Consider the following 16,215-nt stretch of genomic DNA (forward strand, 5'->3'; position numbering starts at 1 on the left):
GGCTCTTTTAGTGTACATCATCGAGATCTAAGGGGCCGAGGTACGGGACAAAGGCTTTGGATGAGATGCGGGTGAGCAAGGAAATGAACCACTCTGGCGAGAGCCAAATTTGGAACATGTGTGAGAGCAGAGCCTGGCCTCAACAAACACCACAGCCAAAAATAAAAGATGGAGCAGGTCTCTTTCGGTGAGCACTAACCACTTCCAGACCAAGGAGCTTTCAGGAGGGAACCGTGCCCACTGAACAGAGGCAGCTTTGTAATCCCAGGCCCGGGGCAGCTTGCTGGAAAGCTCCATGTGCAATTCACTCGTGCTTGCAGCTGATCTTTTGGGACTACGCCGAGCCGAGTGTTGTTTTGGAGGTTCATATCTAAGAAACACCCACACAGAGCGGGGTTTGTGGGGCACTCGGCGTTATGGATTAGGTGCAACAAACCCAGCACGAGCCTTTGCATCACTCCAACACCCTTCTGCTGGCTGCACTTCCACCTGGAACCAACTCCAGCCCTTCATCGAGATTCCCTGTGCTGCAGCCAAAACCAAAATGACTTCTGAGCTGGTTGCAAACGCTTCCCTCCTCTCGCTGTGCTCGCTGCTACCTCCCGCCGACCCCACGGCGCTCCCGAGAGTGGCGCTGTCAGAGCCCTTGTACCGGCTGTGAAACACCTGAATCCTCCTCCTGCCTCACCCCGGCTGTGCCTTCACCATCAGCCATGAAATGTGCTCGTGCAGGCATCGCAGGGGATCTCATACACATCCTCCCCTCTGTCCAGCCTCGTTTCAATTATCTGGGGGTTGGCTCCAACTTGCTTCAATCGCTGCCTTGGCATTTGAAATTCCTGCTCTGCATTTTAAATTCCAACTGGGGTGAAGCGCAGGGAAGCACAGATTGCCCTGCACAGCAACCTCTGTGGTGCTCCCCCAGCTCCAGGGTGGCTGCTCCAGCTTCCTTGCCCTGGAAGAACCGTGGGCTGAAATTTGCTTTGGGAGAAGCACCTGATGCACCTCCAGATCTCCCTGTAAGCCATGAACTGCTGTCACTCACTGCTGTCACTCACTGCTGTCACTCACTGCTGTCCACTGCCACCGGCTACAAGGGACAACACCACCTACTGCTGCCTGTTAACAGTGACCGAGGGGGGACCGTCCCAGCCTGCTTGGCCAGAGGGCTCCTCCTCCTCCTCCTCCTCCTCCTCCTCCCCGCTTTGCTCTAACGCATCCGGGCCGCAGACGGCCCCGGGAGCCCTCACACAAATGCTGCGGGCAGATCTGTGTCCCGGTGAGACAGGGATGAGCCATGAGGGGAGGCCGGGCTGTGTGGGCAGCGGCAGGGAGAGCTCCTGCAGGAGCCAGAGCAGAGCAGGGTGGGCAGCCCGGGAAGAGAGCAGGGAACCATCGCTGCAGCTCCACGTGCAGATTTAAGCACCTTCTTCCACTCCAGAATTCAGTGAGGGGAAGGCCTTACCCACCCTCTTCGGTGCTAAAGCTCCTGCACCGAGCTCCAGTCCACTCTGGCCTTATAAATTCCCATTTCTAGGATGCTGTTCCTTACTGATCCTACCTCCCCATCAGACAGACAGGGACTTGGAAAAGCCACGCCCATCCAGGCTTCAGATATGCTGAATTTCATATCAACACTCACAGGAGACTGGAGTGAAGGCCCCCTGGGCTGCAGGGACTGCACCCCCAGCCCCTCCTCAGCTTTGATTTCAGCTCTGCTTTTCCCTTCTTTTCCTGCTGAACCATCTGCTCTTACCTAACACACCTGGGTATCGGATCTACATCGACCCCTTGGTGCTGTGACCTCGCCACACTTCAGGCTGTACTGAAAAATTATTCCAGTATTTGCTTCCCATCCGTTGTTGTTTTCCACTCTTCCCCGGGCCTGGGCACCCAAGGGAGCTGCAGCCTGGCCACAGCAGCTCTGTGCTCCAAAGAGGACTCAGCTTATCCAAATCCGGAATTGGTGCCGCTGCCTTTAAATGGAGGCTACTTAGAGGAATTAGTGAGATTGAGCGCAGCGATCTCAGCCCGGGGCGTCAGGCTCCGCTGATCCTCGCGGCACCAGCCAAGTGGAACCATCCTTCAATCCAAGCAGTTTTACCAGCTTTTATTAGAAACACCAGCACATTTCAAGTTTCCTCTTTTTGATCACAAATATAGTGTTTTTCCTCTTTTTAAGTACACAGCATGAGACACAGCATCAGGGCTTTCCATCTTTTTTTTTTTTTTTTTCTGTTTGGTTTTTTTTTTACAGCAATTTCTTTTGGACAAACTTTGGGTTTAGTGTTCACTAACTCCACCCCAGCCCCAAATTTTGACATCTTGAATTGCTGAAGACAATTGTGTGGGCAGATGAATCCAATGGTCGTGAAAAAGGTACAAGAGTTAAAAGTTTGCAAGTAAAAGTTGAAGCAGAGACCCTCTCCAGTTAAAAAGGATGAAGTGGCGCCGCAGCGCACGATTCTCACAGTACGGGGACAAAAGCTGGGATAAAGATTCGCTCTTTTCCCCCCGTTTTCCCCCACCAGTGTCCCGATAAAAAGGTTAAGGCTGGAGGAAGCGCTAAGGGGCTGTGAACAGCCTGGCGTGGCCGGGGCTCCCTGCACCGCCCTGCCGGGCACACGGAGCCGAGCCCGGGCTCCGAGGGACGGCGCTCCCGGCTCCTCCTGCTTTGAGCTCGCACCTACGCTGGGAAATCTTCCCTGGGCTTTTGAACTCCGAGAAAGCAATTCACTGAGGGGAGGAGGAGTGAGTATCCCAGGGACGTGAGGGCATGGGGACAGGATATTAAAGGGAACATGTACATGATTTGTTATTTTTTATTCCACAGAAAACCCTCAAATCTAGACTCAGAGTTAACAGCAGAAAAATAGTGTTAAAGTCAATAGGTTCATATTTTACTGTAGACTAAATAAATTAGCCTAGAATTAACTCAATACTCTCTATTTTCCTTTCATTGGTGATCCTTCTCTAAATTAATGCAGTTTTTAAAAAGCAACGGCTATTAATAATTTATTCCAGTTAACCCTTATGGATGAACACCTGCGAAGAGTCGATGTCTGGGCACCATTCCCCTGTCCTGCCCCTCCCCTAAGGAAACAATGGCTAAGGGTGCTGTAAAACAGACATGCCAGCTAAATATCCATGGATCTGCCTCTCCTACCGCTGCCTCTGGCTGCTCCGGGTCATGAGTGAATCGTCATAGCTATGTCTTACAAAGAACATGATCGAAAAAAATATATAAATAAATAAAAACCTTAAACATTCTTACATGGATTTTAAAGAACAGAATACATGTTAAAAACTTCAGTAATTTATATCAATTTTAAGCAATACTTTATATACAATGGAAAAAAGACATGCATAGTCCAAATACAATGTTGAAAACAGCATTTTCATAACAAAAAACCCAAACACTAAGTGTTAATACCATGTACATGGATTCAAGAAGGACCACCCTTTTTGTCTGTTGCACACAGTTTATTTAACAATATGATATTATAAGTAAGAAATGAGTTTTTTTTTCTTTTTACCATTCTATACAGTGATTGAATCTTCTTGGATTTTCTTATTTATAGTAATTATAGCGCTTGCATGATTTACACTAGAATTGCTTTCCTCGTTTCAAGTTTCACACAGAAGAAAGAAAGAAAAGAATGTTTCTTCTCTATCCAGATCAGCACGGCCTAAGAGTGATCATCCCTATTTTCATCTAAGACCAGTTTTATCAGAGAAACAAAGCAACAATTTCTACATCTGCAAGACAAGGATTTTGGCGTTGGCCAATGTGTGCAAGAGTCAATTCCTATCTTCCCAGGGGTAATACTTCAAACGCCTGCAGAGTTCACTATAGAAAACAAAAATCTTCCCGCCATGTGTCAAAGTTACCGGGATACGCTATAATGTTGCATTATTTCAGGAAACAGTTTCTGAATATTATTTTTTTTTCTTCTTTTAAACTCAAATGTTTAAAGTCTTGAAAATACAAATAAAAAATATGAATATAATGAACTTGTTTTCCCCGTTAAAAAAAAGGTATGAGTCAACAGCAACAAAAAAATAAAAACCAAAAAAACCCACAAAAGAGACCAGATATTTTAACCGCCTGGCTTTAACAAAAAAATATATTCTTTGTATTGTTTTTTTTTTCTTTTTATTTTTAAACAGCAATTAATTCTTCCATCTGTAGGAAGCAGCAGTTCCATCTAGGATTCAAAACAACCCAGATGTCTGAATTTTTCAGTACAAAATATCCAAGAACACGAAAGGAAAGAAGAAACAAAAGTGATGCTCCCATAATGCTACAAACCCTCCACAAATTTCTCTAATGTGTCCCCGGTGGTGTCACCGACCAGAGACAATTCGTTAGACAACGCGCTGCGGTTGGGGGTGTTTAGTTGGGGAAGCATTGCACTCTGTTCTGGGTTGCCCAAGTGTCCCTGATCCATGGAGCTAGCCATAGTGACTGCGAGTCCTGGGTGGGGGGAACCAGTCTGGGGAGACACGTGGTGCGGTGACGGTTGGGGCTGTATCCTGGGTGACGGGCTGGAATGTGGTGGCTGGGACTGGGGACGGGGAGACTGAACGGGCGCTGGGGACCGCACCTGGTTGCTGAGGGAGGTGGCGATCTGCTGGCCGGGGAGATGAGACGCCTGCGCTTGTCCTGAGAGCATGTGCTGCTGTGGGCTCATGGGGTTGGGCTGCCCGGGGGACCCTATCTGCTGCTTCATCTGCTGCTGCTGCAGGATGCGCTGCTGCAGGGCCTGCTGGATGTTGGGAGCGCCGTCCGCCCCCAGGCCGGGCTGGCCCATCTGGTTCAGCTGTCCCATCTGAGCCATCTGTCCCATGGAACTCCCCTGTATGGATAGGTGCTGCTGCATCCGCTGCTGCTGCATGGCTTGGGGGTAACCTCCCGGGCCTTGGGGCTGCTGGAACTGGTTGTGAGCTGCCATCCCTCCTGCCATGCCGGCCCCTCCCTGCTGCTGCTGCTGCTGCTGTTGCTGCAGTAGCTGCCTCCTCAGGATCTCGCGGTACTGCGGGCTCATGTTGGCCATGCTGGGGTTGTGGCCGGGGTTCATGATGTTGATCGCCTGTCCCTGGGGGTTCATAGCTCCGATCCCTTGCTGCTGCGGGGGCACGCTCGGTCTCTGCACTCCGGCTTGCATCGCGTTCATGTTCTGCAGTCCCGCCTGCGCGTGCATGCCCGGCTGTTGCATGCCGGTCTGCGGCTGCTGCATCCCGGGCTGGGGCTGGATCCCTGCTTGCGGCTGCATCCCGGGCTGGTTCGCCACGTATTTGGCCGTTCTTTGCTTTATAAAAGCTGCCATAAGCTGAGGGTTGGATTTAAGGATATTAAGAACCTGCTGCTGCTGCTGCGGAGAACTCGGCGATTTCAAGGTCCTCAGCAAGTCCTGAAGTGCATTGGGGGTGATGCTGCGCGGCGGCTGCTGCACGCCCGGCATCCTGGGCCCGGCCACGGCTTGCGGCGTCGCCATCGGCATCACCGCTCTGGCCATTCCCGGCTGCATCGGCTGCTGCTGCGGCATCGGCGCCGACTGCCACTGCCCGGGCTGCATGTTGGACATCACGGGGCCGCTCACGGGGTTGGGCCGGGGTACATTCATGCTGACTTGCGGCATCTGGTTCACCGAGCCCACCGCGGGGTTCACGAGCCCCGGGCGGCCGGGCGGCAAACCATTGTTCATGTTGTTGACCCTGTAGAGCTGCTGCTGCTGCTGCTGGGCGGCCTCTCTCTCGATCTGCCGAGCCGCTTCCACGGCGGCCGGCGGCGGCTGGGCCGGGGGCGGCGGCGCGGACACCGGGTTCGCGGGTTTTCCTGTCGAGACGGTGGTGGGGGGCTGGGTTCTGGACACGCTGGGAAAGCTGGCCGGTGACATACTTACAGGGGAGGGCTGGGGCTGGGGCGCGGGCTGCGGCGTCTGCGGCGTGCTTGGCTGCTGCGTAGGGGTACCAGGCGTTGCTGAGGTAGGAGAAGGCAAACTTTGCTGAGGCACGTTTCGGGTGTTCATGGTGGCCATCCTTCTGCGCATGAGCTGAGCCTGCTGCAGGCGGTGCTGGATCTGCTGCTGTCGGAGCTTGTGTTTGATATTGAGACAGAATGGCACGGGGCATTTGTTCTCTTGGCAGTGTTTGGCGTGGTAGCAGCAGAGAGCTATGAGCTGTTTGCACACCGGACAGCCACCGTTGGTCTTGCGCTTGCAGCCCTTGGTGTGCTGCACAACCCGTTTCATCTTCTGGCAGGATGGCAGGGAGCAGTTTGCGTTGCGGCACTGGCAGGCGTGGACCAGGGACTGGATGCAGCGCTGGATGCTCAGCCTGCGGGACTCCTGCGGGCTCTTGGACTGCTGCTCTCCCTGGTTGTTGCTCTCATCATCCAGACCCAGGCCCCATTTAACCATCTTGTGGTCATGGCTCTTAGTGTTGTAGCAGTTGATGCAGAGGTCGTAGTCCTGCAAGAAAAGAGAACCCAGAGCTCAGGGGCTGAAGGGCACGAAGCACAGGGGCAGGGAGCAGCACCAGCCCCCTGTGCAGGCACACGCTGGGTGCTCGTGGGTCCAACCACACAGGGCACAGCAGGATGACAGCCACACACTGCCAACGGCTGCCACTTCACTTCACACCTGCACCCAGCCAGGGAAGGGGCTGCACAGCCTGTCCAGGCAGTGGGAGGGGGCTCTGGGGCAGGGAGGGCAGCAGCCTCAGCAAAGGCAGCCTGCAATCACAGCTCTTCACAGGTAACAATGCAATTGGAGCTATCATTGTGTCATTTTGTTATATGAAAAAGTCTTGCAGAAATTTTTTTTTTCCAATTTTCCCCTTTCAATGACATTAACTGTTTTTTTTTATTGTGGGTGCCAAAACCTCCAACTAGTAAGATAAATCTATGGTCACTCCTAAAAAGTAGGGTCTGGCCCTCCATTTATCTATAGTGTAATTACTGACTAATAATTACTACCCTTAAGAATTTATTTTTAAAAATCTCTAAACAAGAGCAAGTTTCATGCAAAGACAGACACTTACCTGAAAACCCCCACATTTTTGCTGCCCTGTCCCTTTTTTGGCTGGAGGAAGGGCACTCCCTTACCCAGAGGTAGCCTAAAGGCCCTGCCTCCTTCCACCACTTAATTCCCAGCGTGTGTCCTATCCATGTCCTGCAGCCTCGCCTCAAGAAGCTCTGCTCAGTGCTTTCCTCAGAGGGATTAATTAAAACTCTTCCCCCACAAACCTGGCAATAACTTGCAGTGTAAAAACGAGGCTGTACTTATTCAAACTTCTGTTCAGCTACAGCCAGAGGTGAACACAAGTCCTCCAAGAAGCCTCAAGGATGCCAGTACAGCCCCATGGATAACTTCTCTCTAACACAGGTCCTAAAATTTGAGCAGTCTGGAAATGGAAGGTGTCCCTGCCCATGGCAGAGGGGTGGAACAAGATGGTCTTTGAGATCCCTTCCAACCTAAACCATTCCAAAATTCCTAATTCTTTAAAATTAAGTTTAAAACTTGTCTATGCAGAGGAGCAGTAGCAGAATAAACAATGCAGCAGGAGCTGTTCCACAGCACTGGTGTTTTCCATGTCGAGCAACTAAAGTCACTTTTTCTACAAGAAGAGGCACCCACCTCTTCTACCCACCTGGCAGCCACCTCCCCTTAAGGCTTAGCAGCCTTTTACAAGGATGAGCTTAATTTGGAGGAACTTTGGGCAATATCCAAAAAAACCCATCAAACTCAGCTGTAGGACAAGAGAGGGCCGAGTTCTGAGGAGTCCCACCATGTATGTCACAGTCAGTGCAGTGCCACCATCCCTCAGAGAATGCAATGCCACCATCCCTCACAGTCAGTGCAGTGCCACCATCCCTGAGGGACAGTGCAGTGCCACCATCCCTCAGGGACAGTGCAGTGCCCCATGTGCCCACACATACCTCACACACAGTGCAGTGCCCCCATACCTCACACACAGTGCAGTGCCCCCTATGCCCACATACCTCACACACAGTGCAGTGCCCCCATAGCTCACACATACCTCACACACAGTGCAGTGCCCCCATACCTCACACACAGTGCAGTGCCCCCTATGCCCACATACCTCACACACAGTGCAGTGCCCCCATAGCTCACACACAGTGCAGTGCCCACATACCTCACACACAGTGCAGTGCCCCCATAGCTCACACACAGTGCAGTGCCCCCTGTGCCCACATACCTCACACACAGTGCAGTGCCCACATACCTCACACACAGTGCAGTGCCCCCATAGCTCACACACAGTGCAGTGCCCACATACCTCACACACAGTGCAGTGCCCCCTGTGCCCACACATACCTCACACACAGTGCAGTGCCCAATGCCCACACATACCTCACACACAGTGCAGTGCCCACATAGCTCACACACAGTGCAGTGCCCACATAGCTCACACACAGTGCAGTGCCCACATAGCTCACACACAGTGCAGTGCCCACATACCTCACACACAGTGCAGTGCCCACATACCTCACACACAGTGCAGTGCCCACATACCTCACACACAGTGCAGTGCCCCCATGCCCACACATCCCTCACACACAGTGCAGTGCCCACATACCTCACACACAGTGCAGTGCCCACATACCTCACACACAGTGCAGTGCCCACATACCTCACACACAGTGCAGTGCCACCTGGTCTCCACGTGGTGCTTGCACTCGTTGCAGGTGTAGACGAAGCGGTCCTGGCCCTGTGTGTGCAGCTCCACCAGCATGCACAGCGTGGACCACTTGGAGCGGCGCAGGGAGGAGAACTCCCAGTGCTTGTCCCTGGCCAGCGTCAGGAAGGCGTCGCGCCCGTCCATCAGGTCACAGCTCAGCAGAGGGTCGGGGTCCACGATGGGGTGCAGGGTGTTGATCACGGGCCCCGCGTGTAAATGGATCACAAAGAACACCTGGGGGAAAATGGGGAGGAAATAAAAGGCAAAGAGGTCAGGTAATGGTGCTCTCTGCAGTGAGAACCTCAGCTAATTAACTTAGTTTAGGCTAATCTCTTCCAATATGTTGTTATGCAACTGAAACATTCCTAGCCCAAGCACGGGGTTTATTCCTCCTGATTTTTCAGTTCTGAATATCCCTGTGCCTGCATTTACAGGAATAAACCCTTCTCTTTTTACAGCAGATTCCCTCAGTACCTCTTTATGCTTCTCCATGGTGGCATAGAGCTTCTGAGACAGGTCATTGGACACGTTTGGCATGCTGGGCTTCTTCTTGTTAGCTCTGCTGATGCTGCTCTTATTCTTGTTGGTTTTTTTGTTGTTCTTTTTCTTGGCGTTCTTGCTGTCGCCCTGGCTCCCCTGCAATACAGGCACAGGGAAGATGTTACACTTTGGAGAGCTCTCCCCATTCACTGGGCTCACAGTGACACACTTCTGCTGTCAGGAATAGAACTTTGTTCCAATGCCTGTAAATCAGCCCTCCTGTGTTAAATATATCCTATCTTTCAGGAAAAATCAAAAGCCAAACTGGCAGGCAAACAAATCCAAACACTGTTTAAAAATAAACTTTCAAAGTATGTATACATTAAAAAATTCCCATTTTACACTGATTATTTTTCCTTCTCCAACATCATACTTCAGCTTCCACTGCTTTAGATCTTGCAGCTGATGATAAAATGGCACAAACAATATGGACTTAAAATTCCAGGAGTGCAGTACTTTGCTTTACTGTGCATTTGGTGTGTCACATACTTGCGTGACCTCTGATTTTATGCTTTGTTTTTACTGAACAGATTTAGGGTTAGGACATAGATAAGAACATGCAGGATTTGAACTGAAACCAACAAAACACATTATTCTCCATCCTGCAGACTTCCAGCTGCATGTGCAGCTCCCAAAAAAATAATTTCCAAAACCTCCACTTGTGCCCAAGTTACACTACAGACCACAGTGGTCATATAGTGAATGTTAGATGGAAGTAAAGAGAGTGAAAATAGCAGATGATGCTATTTAGATGACCTGGGAAAACAGAAATAACTTTCAGAGTTCTCATGTCCTTAAAAAATCAAACCCCAAGCCCTCAGCAGGGAGGGCTCAGGAAAAACCCCTCTCCAACTTGTAGAATGTTAGTCATAAAATTAAAATAAGCTACTGAAATACTTGGATATATATAAAAATATAAATATATACAGATACACACAAGCAAGTTCCATGAACAGTATGTACAAGCAAACACAGGGTTTGTCCACAGGCATATTTATTCCAGGAAAACAAAAATATTCCAAGTGCAGAAAGCAATTCTATTTATAGACTGCTGCCATCCCTCCACTCCATTAATTGGGCTTGGACAGGAATTCCCTGACCACTCCTGGGCTCTCTCTAACTCATTTTGTGGATTTTTTGACCAAACCTGTTTGGAAATGCAAATGGAACTCTTTTATGGGATACCAGACAGAGCTCTAAGTGACTCTAAGGGATTCAGGAGTGATCTGTTTTATGTTCCCACCTTGACTGCCCCAAGATTCCTCCCACTGATGGAACTGGAGCCTGCCCTCCTTTGCCTCCACATCCTAAAGCCCCAATGAGATCTTAAAATTTAAACACCAAAAGGAAGAACAGACTAAAACTTATCAAACAAGCCAAGTCTAAGTTTTCTTTCCACTCCACCTTTAGCAAGTTTATACTTGGCAAACTGTACAAAGTATTCCAAGCTGTTTTAAGAAGTGGTAGGGTTGTGTTTGTACCATTTCATTCTGACATGCAGCCAGAGCAGCCAGAGATGCTGATGGACAATTCCTGGGAGAGCCTCACCCCTTCAGAACCTTTGCCAAGAACTCTGAATATTTCCCAGCTCTTTGCTCTCCCTTTGACTGATACCTGCAGCACATGTTCACTTGCAGGAAGCTTTGTCTTCACATATACAAAATTGAGGACAAAGAATGCAAGAGAGATTCTCTGCCATTTCAGCCCCAAGATCCATGTGGTGCTTGTACCCATGGAGATGCCCAGTGCTGGGCAGTTTCCTCCATGAAGTGACCCAGTTTAGGTCAGCCCTGCATAGGGGAAGTTCTTTTATTTTTAAATTTGCTCCTTTTCCTGGGTCTAGAGGCAAAGAGCCCAGTGTGCCATGGCTGGGTGGCAGCTCAGCAGCCTGGCTGCAGGTGGTGTCCCCTGCCCCAGGCACTAAGGGGGGCACAGGGATGTTCCCAGCCAAGGCTGCACCATCTCATTTTAGGCCACAACTTGTGTGAGCTCCCAGTGAATTGTTCTGGGCTTTTTCAAACACCTTTGACCCCCTCCTAGATGCAGAGTAAATGCTCACACCTCTGTTTTCCCTGATTTACTGGAATTGATCCTCTTAGCAAGAGAGGGCTGCTGCCTAATTCCAAGCCTTGCCTTCCACTTCTTTTTATACAGCAGTGCTTGCTGAACTATCTCAATATCCAAAGCCACATCCAGAAGGAACAAAGTGAAAGCTGTTAACTGTGTGGTTCCATTAAAACATAGCCACAAACTGTATCAGCTTTGAAAGAGCTGCTAAGGTTTAACAGAAGGAACTTTCTGACATCACAAAATTGATGGATTAAGGTGCATCCCTCCACATCAATCCATGTAACACAGACCAAAGGTAGTCACAGCATCTAAGCTTCAAGGGGGCTTTCCCCAGGTAAAGCTTGTGGTTCTACCTCAATCTATTAGACTTCAGATTCTCCAACAATATTTATTTTCAAAACATCTTGCTGTAAATCTCAAGTGAAAGAGACAATATAAAAGTACTGAGACCATTGGTTGCAGATAAAATCAAGATGGAAATAAAAATGAATGATGACATTCTGGCCAGGGCCCTGAAAAACTTGGTGGTTGTTTTTTTTTTTTTTTTTGTGGGTTGTTTTTATAGACAAAGAGAGGATGTTGCTGAAGGAACAGAACCATCAGGATCAACTTTTCCCACCAACGCAAAGGCTGCAATGAACACTTTCAAATTCCAGCCCTTTGCTGTTGCAAATGACTACAAGTACCTGTGCTTAAATAACAGCCACGTTTCATTCAGCTCTGAAAAATCCAGCACCTTTCAAAATGCAAATGCTGGGGGTGCTTTGCAAAGGTGTGAACCAGAAGCTCAGCCAAATGACTGCAAGCAAATGTAGCGTGGCAAAAGCAGCTTAACACATTTCTCTGAGAAGGGAGATGCTGAACTGCCTGAAGTGACTTCTGAGGCTGTTTAAAAACCCAAACCAAGCCATCAGTAGATTTGTTAACCAAGAAGAAAAACAGGAATGCACTTAAAGGGACCCCTGATTGAATGTCTGCTGTAAATGATCTTCTCTGCTTTCTCTGATGTGACCTCTCTATATTAAAGCATTAATTACCAGCTTTGGGAGCTAAGGGAGAACATGGCACATCCAGCTAACCCACCTCTGTTGTTTCACTAGCTGCAGTGCTCTCTTCCTTCTTCCTCTCCTCCTCCTCCTGCTCCAGCTCTTTAATGCTTTCCTCCAGCACATTAGGCCAGAAATCACCTTCAAAGTAAGGCAGCTCCTTGGCACTGGTCAGCCTGTCCTCAGTTGCTTGCTTGAAGATGTCCTGTTGAGCACATCACACCAGAGCAGGGATAAATAAATGAAGATCACTGAGGACAGAGAGGGGAGAACCAGAGACACAGCCCAGAGCTGGCCCTGCCAGGGCTCCTTTCCTTTCCTGGGGCAGCTCCAGAGCCAGCCTGGCAATCCTGGCACAGCCCCACTCCCTGCTCCACCTGAGGATCAGTGCTGAGGCTTTCCTGACCCCATCATGCCACCAGCTCATGCTCCTGACATGATGGCAGATACCAAGGGACCCCTGGGAAATGCAACTGAGCCCTCCCTGGTTTCAAAACCCCCTTATAGGGAGGCCCAGATTTCCCAGCTCTAACAAGACTTGTTAGAGGCTGTTCCTGCTCCACACATTCAGGAACTGTCACTTGCCATCAAAACATCAATTTTTTCCAGCACTGTCACTACCATTAAGGAATTCTTGTACGTTTTAGCACGAAAGGAGTGGCAAATGCTGCCTTTGCCACCTTCTACTTAATTCCTTGGGTACATGTGTGATATTCTGCAGTTATGAAAATCATTCTTTTATTTCACACTAGTGGGGTCCAGCATTTCACCTGCTCCTCCAGAATCATCAAAGAAACAGCTTCCATAAACCTTGACAAGCTCCATTTTTCCTTGCCTAGAAAATGCAGTGAAAGAAAAATACACAAAGGCAGGTTCTTGCAGATTTCCCTTCATGCAGACACCAAACCTAAGGAATTCTCAGCCTGAAAGCAGAACCTCAAGAAAATCTAAGAAAATGAAGACACTGGTTGAGAATAAACCCCTTGAACAACATTCCTCCATTTTTCAGGTGTTATGAAACAACAGTAGCTCCCTTCAAAGGAGAACACTGTAAGAATTAAAGCAGAAATTAAAAAGTAACAAACCTTGTAGTCATGAATGATTCTCTCAGCAAATGCCTTGTCCAACATCTTCTTATACCATTCTTGCAAACGTTTGGGTTTGGGTATTTTCTGGTCAGGTGGGTGGCAATGGAAGATGTAATCATCTCCTTCACTGGGGGGACAGGCCCAGATGTGCCCTGTCACATACCTGTGTCACACACAACAACATCTGTGACTCCCACCAGAAAGCCAACTCAAACCTTGTTATAAATCCAGACCTCTGGCTTTATTTTTTAAATTTTAAAGATTTTTTTCTTTGGAGCAAAGATGCTGAGGCAATAACCTGTGTTTTGATAAGGGATAAAGTCAGGGCTATAATAATGAAGCTTAAACATCAAGTGAACCTCTGACCAAAGGAGTGATGTGCTGTCAGTTTAGGAATAGTATGGAGGGGCTTGACAGCTGGCCTGCAAACAAAGCTGAGTTAATAGAACAAATAACAATTGATGATTTTCCATTGTATCCATAGGAAGGAAGAAGACAAGGCTGTCAGCATGGAAACAGATTAGAAAAGATACATGAAAACTTTTGTAAGCTAGACTGTGTGCATAAGTAGATGTGTATACATGCTTATTTAATTTCTGTAAAACTTTTGCCAATTATATTGACACTAATTGCTTTGCACCAATGAATATAATAAATTTTTGTGATGTAGTTAATCACTTCAGATCATACTTTGTTAAGAGTATATAAGCTGGAGAATATGCAGAATAAAAACTTTTTTCTTGGACCCTGATCACGTGTGTGTCACATCCAAGCTAACAGTGACATTATCCCAACAACAAAAACCACCTTAGTGACAAAATCCCAATTTCTCTTTCCACTGCACGAGAGGTGTTTGCTGTACACATCTCAGAGAGGTGAGAAGGAAACAGAGACAATCTCAAATACATCTCAAATACATCTCAGAGAGGTGAGAAGGAAACAGAGACCACCCCAGGTGAGAATCCCCTGCAGCCCAGGCTCCCTTCCCTGCCAGCTGTGACTCACCCGAGTTTCTTGACGTACTCCAGGTACCCGATGAGGATCTCGTGGTACACGGCCGTGCGCAGGCAGCGCGGCCGGAAGAAGTGGATGCTGTCCAGGTAGGAGATGTACACACGCCTGCAGGGACAGAGGGACACACTCAGGCCTGCCTCAGCACTGCCTGAACACTACTGACAGCTGCTTTCTGCACTAGATGAACATGCATAAATGCTGATGGGGTTTGAATGCATATTTATTGTCATAATGTGGTGTAAACAGTCCTCAAAAGCAAAGAGGGGCTGTATTTCTTCAGCTCTTCCCACCCTTTGGTGCCTGGCAGCAGCACCTGAACTGCAGCACCATTGGTTCCTACAGGTTATGGGAAGGGCACAGAGGTGACAATCGTGTCACTACAGCTCCAGCCCTACATGGAGACCTGGCTGAATGCAGCCAGTGAAGCACACACAGCAAGAGTATACATCAAGAGGCAAAATTAAAAGCAGAATGCAAAAAATGTAACATTTTTGTTTGTTATAACTGCACATTTTGTAATTTTTTTGGATTTGTTATTTTGGTGGATATAGGAGGTTGTGTGAGTTGATAATTAGGATAAGTATTTATCCTAATAAATTCCATTTTTTGCTATTTGTCTTTCCCTTCAAAGTCATCTGCAGTCCTACAGCAGGATGGGTTTGTGCCCCAGAACTGCAATGCATGTGCCAAGTGTCAGCAGTGGCTGTGCAGGGCTCTGGGAGGAGGCCAGGGGGTACCTGGTGTTGGGAGGGGGGCAGTCCGAGCCGTACTCCTGCACGTGCATCCCAAAGAAACAAACGTCCACACCATCGATCTCCTCAAACGCAAACAGAGCTTTGGTACGGTAAGGGAAGGATTCTGACATCTCCCCAGAGTCCACAAATCTGCAGGACAGGGCAGCAGGAGGAAAAAAACCCAAAGAAAATACCAATTATTAAAGCAGTGTCCTACCAGAAGGAGGGGATTACTGTCAACCTTATTTTTAACTCCTTAGGAACACTGAGGAACGTTTGGAGGAGCTGGGGCTGTTCAGCCTGGAGAAGAGGAGGCTCAGGGGTGACCTCATTGCTCTCTACAATTCCTGAAGGGAGGCTGAGGACAGGTGGGGTTGGTCTCTCCCACCAGGCAGCACTGACAGAACCAGAGGGCACAGTCTCCAGCTACGGCAGGGAAGGTACAGGTTGGATATTTGGAAGAAATTTTTCACCAAAAGAATAATAAAGTACTGGAATGCCCTTCCCAGGGAGGTGGTAGAATCACCATCTCTGGGTGTGTTAATAAAAAGCCTGGACATGGCACTTGGTGCTACAGTCTGGGTGAGGTGTGAGGGCACAGGTTGGACTTGAGGATCTTAGAGGTCTCTGCCAACCTCATCATTCTGTGATTCTGTGATTTTTAGGCAGGACTTAAATGGGGTCAGATCAGAGCTGTAGTAAAACAGGGAGTCCTGTTCCTGTAAATTCATGGAAAGACTGTTTCCATATAGAACACAGGGCTGAACAGGCCAGCATTGAGTACATGAATATCCTCAGAGACCACAAGCCTTTAAATAGGCACAGAGCAGAAAATGTGATGCATTAGTATGAAGTGATGTCACATAAACAGTTTTTATCAATTTAACCCAAAATACTTCACAGCTTTTAAGCTTTTCATTTATAATTAAGCAAATTAAAAATTACTCCTGAAAGCTGAAGTGCTTCTAAAAACACAACAAAATGAAGGAAGAGTAAGGAACAGAACTCAGCAACTGC

At 48.5% G+C, this 16,215-nt stretch overlaps 1 protein-coding gene across 7 annotated transcripts in view; it reads right to left on the minus strand.

Moving 5' to 3' along the window:
* Window positions 1-2,095: 2,095 nt before the first annotated feature.
* CREBBP (CREB binding protein) overlaps window positions 2,096-16,215 on the minus strand; it is a 97,926-nt gene continuing 83,806 nt past the window's right edge. For all 7 annotated transcript variants that reach the window (XM_071444439.1, XM_071444437.1, XM_071444441.1 and 4 more), the window contains 7 exons: window positions 15,202-15,348; window positions 14,456-14,569; window positions 13,448-13,613; window positions 12,400-12,567; window positions 9,181-9,342; window positions 8,659-8,940; window positions 2,096-6,473 (listed from right to left, as the gene is read on the minus strand). In XM_071444439.1, coding sequence (XP_071300540.1) covers window positions 4,305-6,473; window positions 8,659-8,940; window positions 9,181-9,342; window positions 12,400-12,567; window positions 13,448-13,613; window positions 14,456-14,569; window positions 15,202-15,348 — 3,208 coding nt within the window. In that variant the 3' untranslated portion in view covers window positions 2,096-4,304. The remainder of the gene's footprint in view (window positions 6,474-8,658; window positions 8,941-9,180; window positions 9,343-12,399; window positions 12,568-13,447; window positions 13,614-14,455; window positions 14,570-15,201; window positions 15,349-16,215) is intronic.

Source organism: Agelaius tricolor, unplaced genomic scaffold, assembly GCF_023055355.1.
Source record: "Agelaius tricolor isolate 1412-34295 unplaced genomic scaffold, bAgeTri1.0.p SCAF_19, whole genome shotgun sequence".
Taxonomy (NCBI): domain Eukaryota; kingdom Metazoa; phylum Chordata; class Aves; order Passeriformes; family Icteridae; genus Agelaius; species Agelaius tricolor.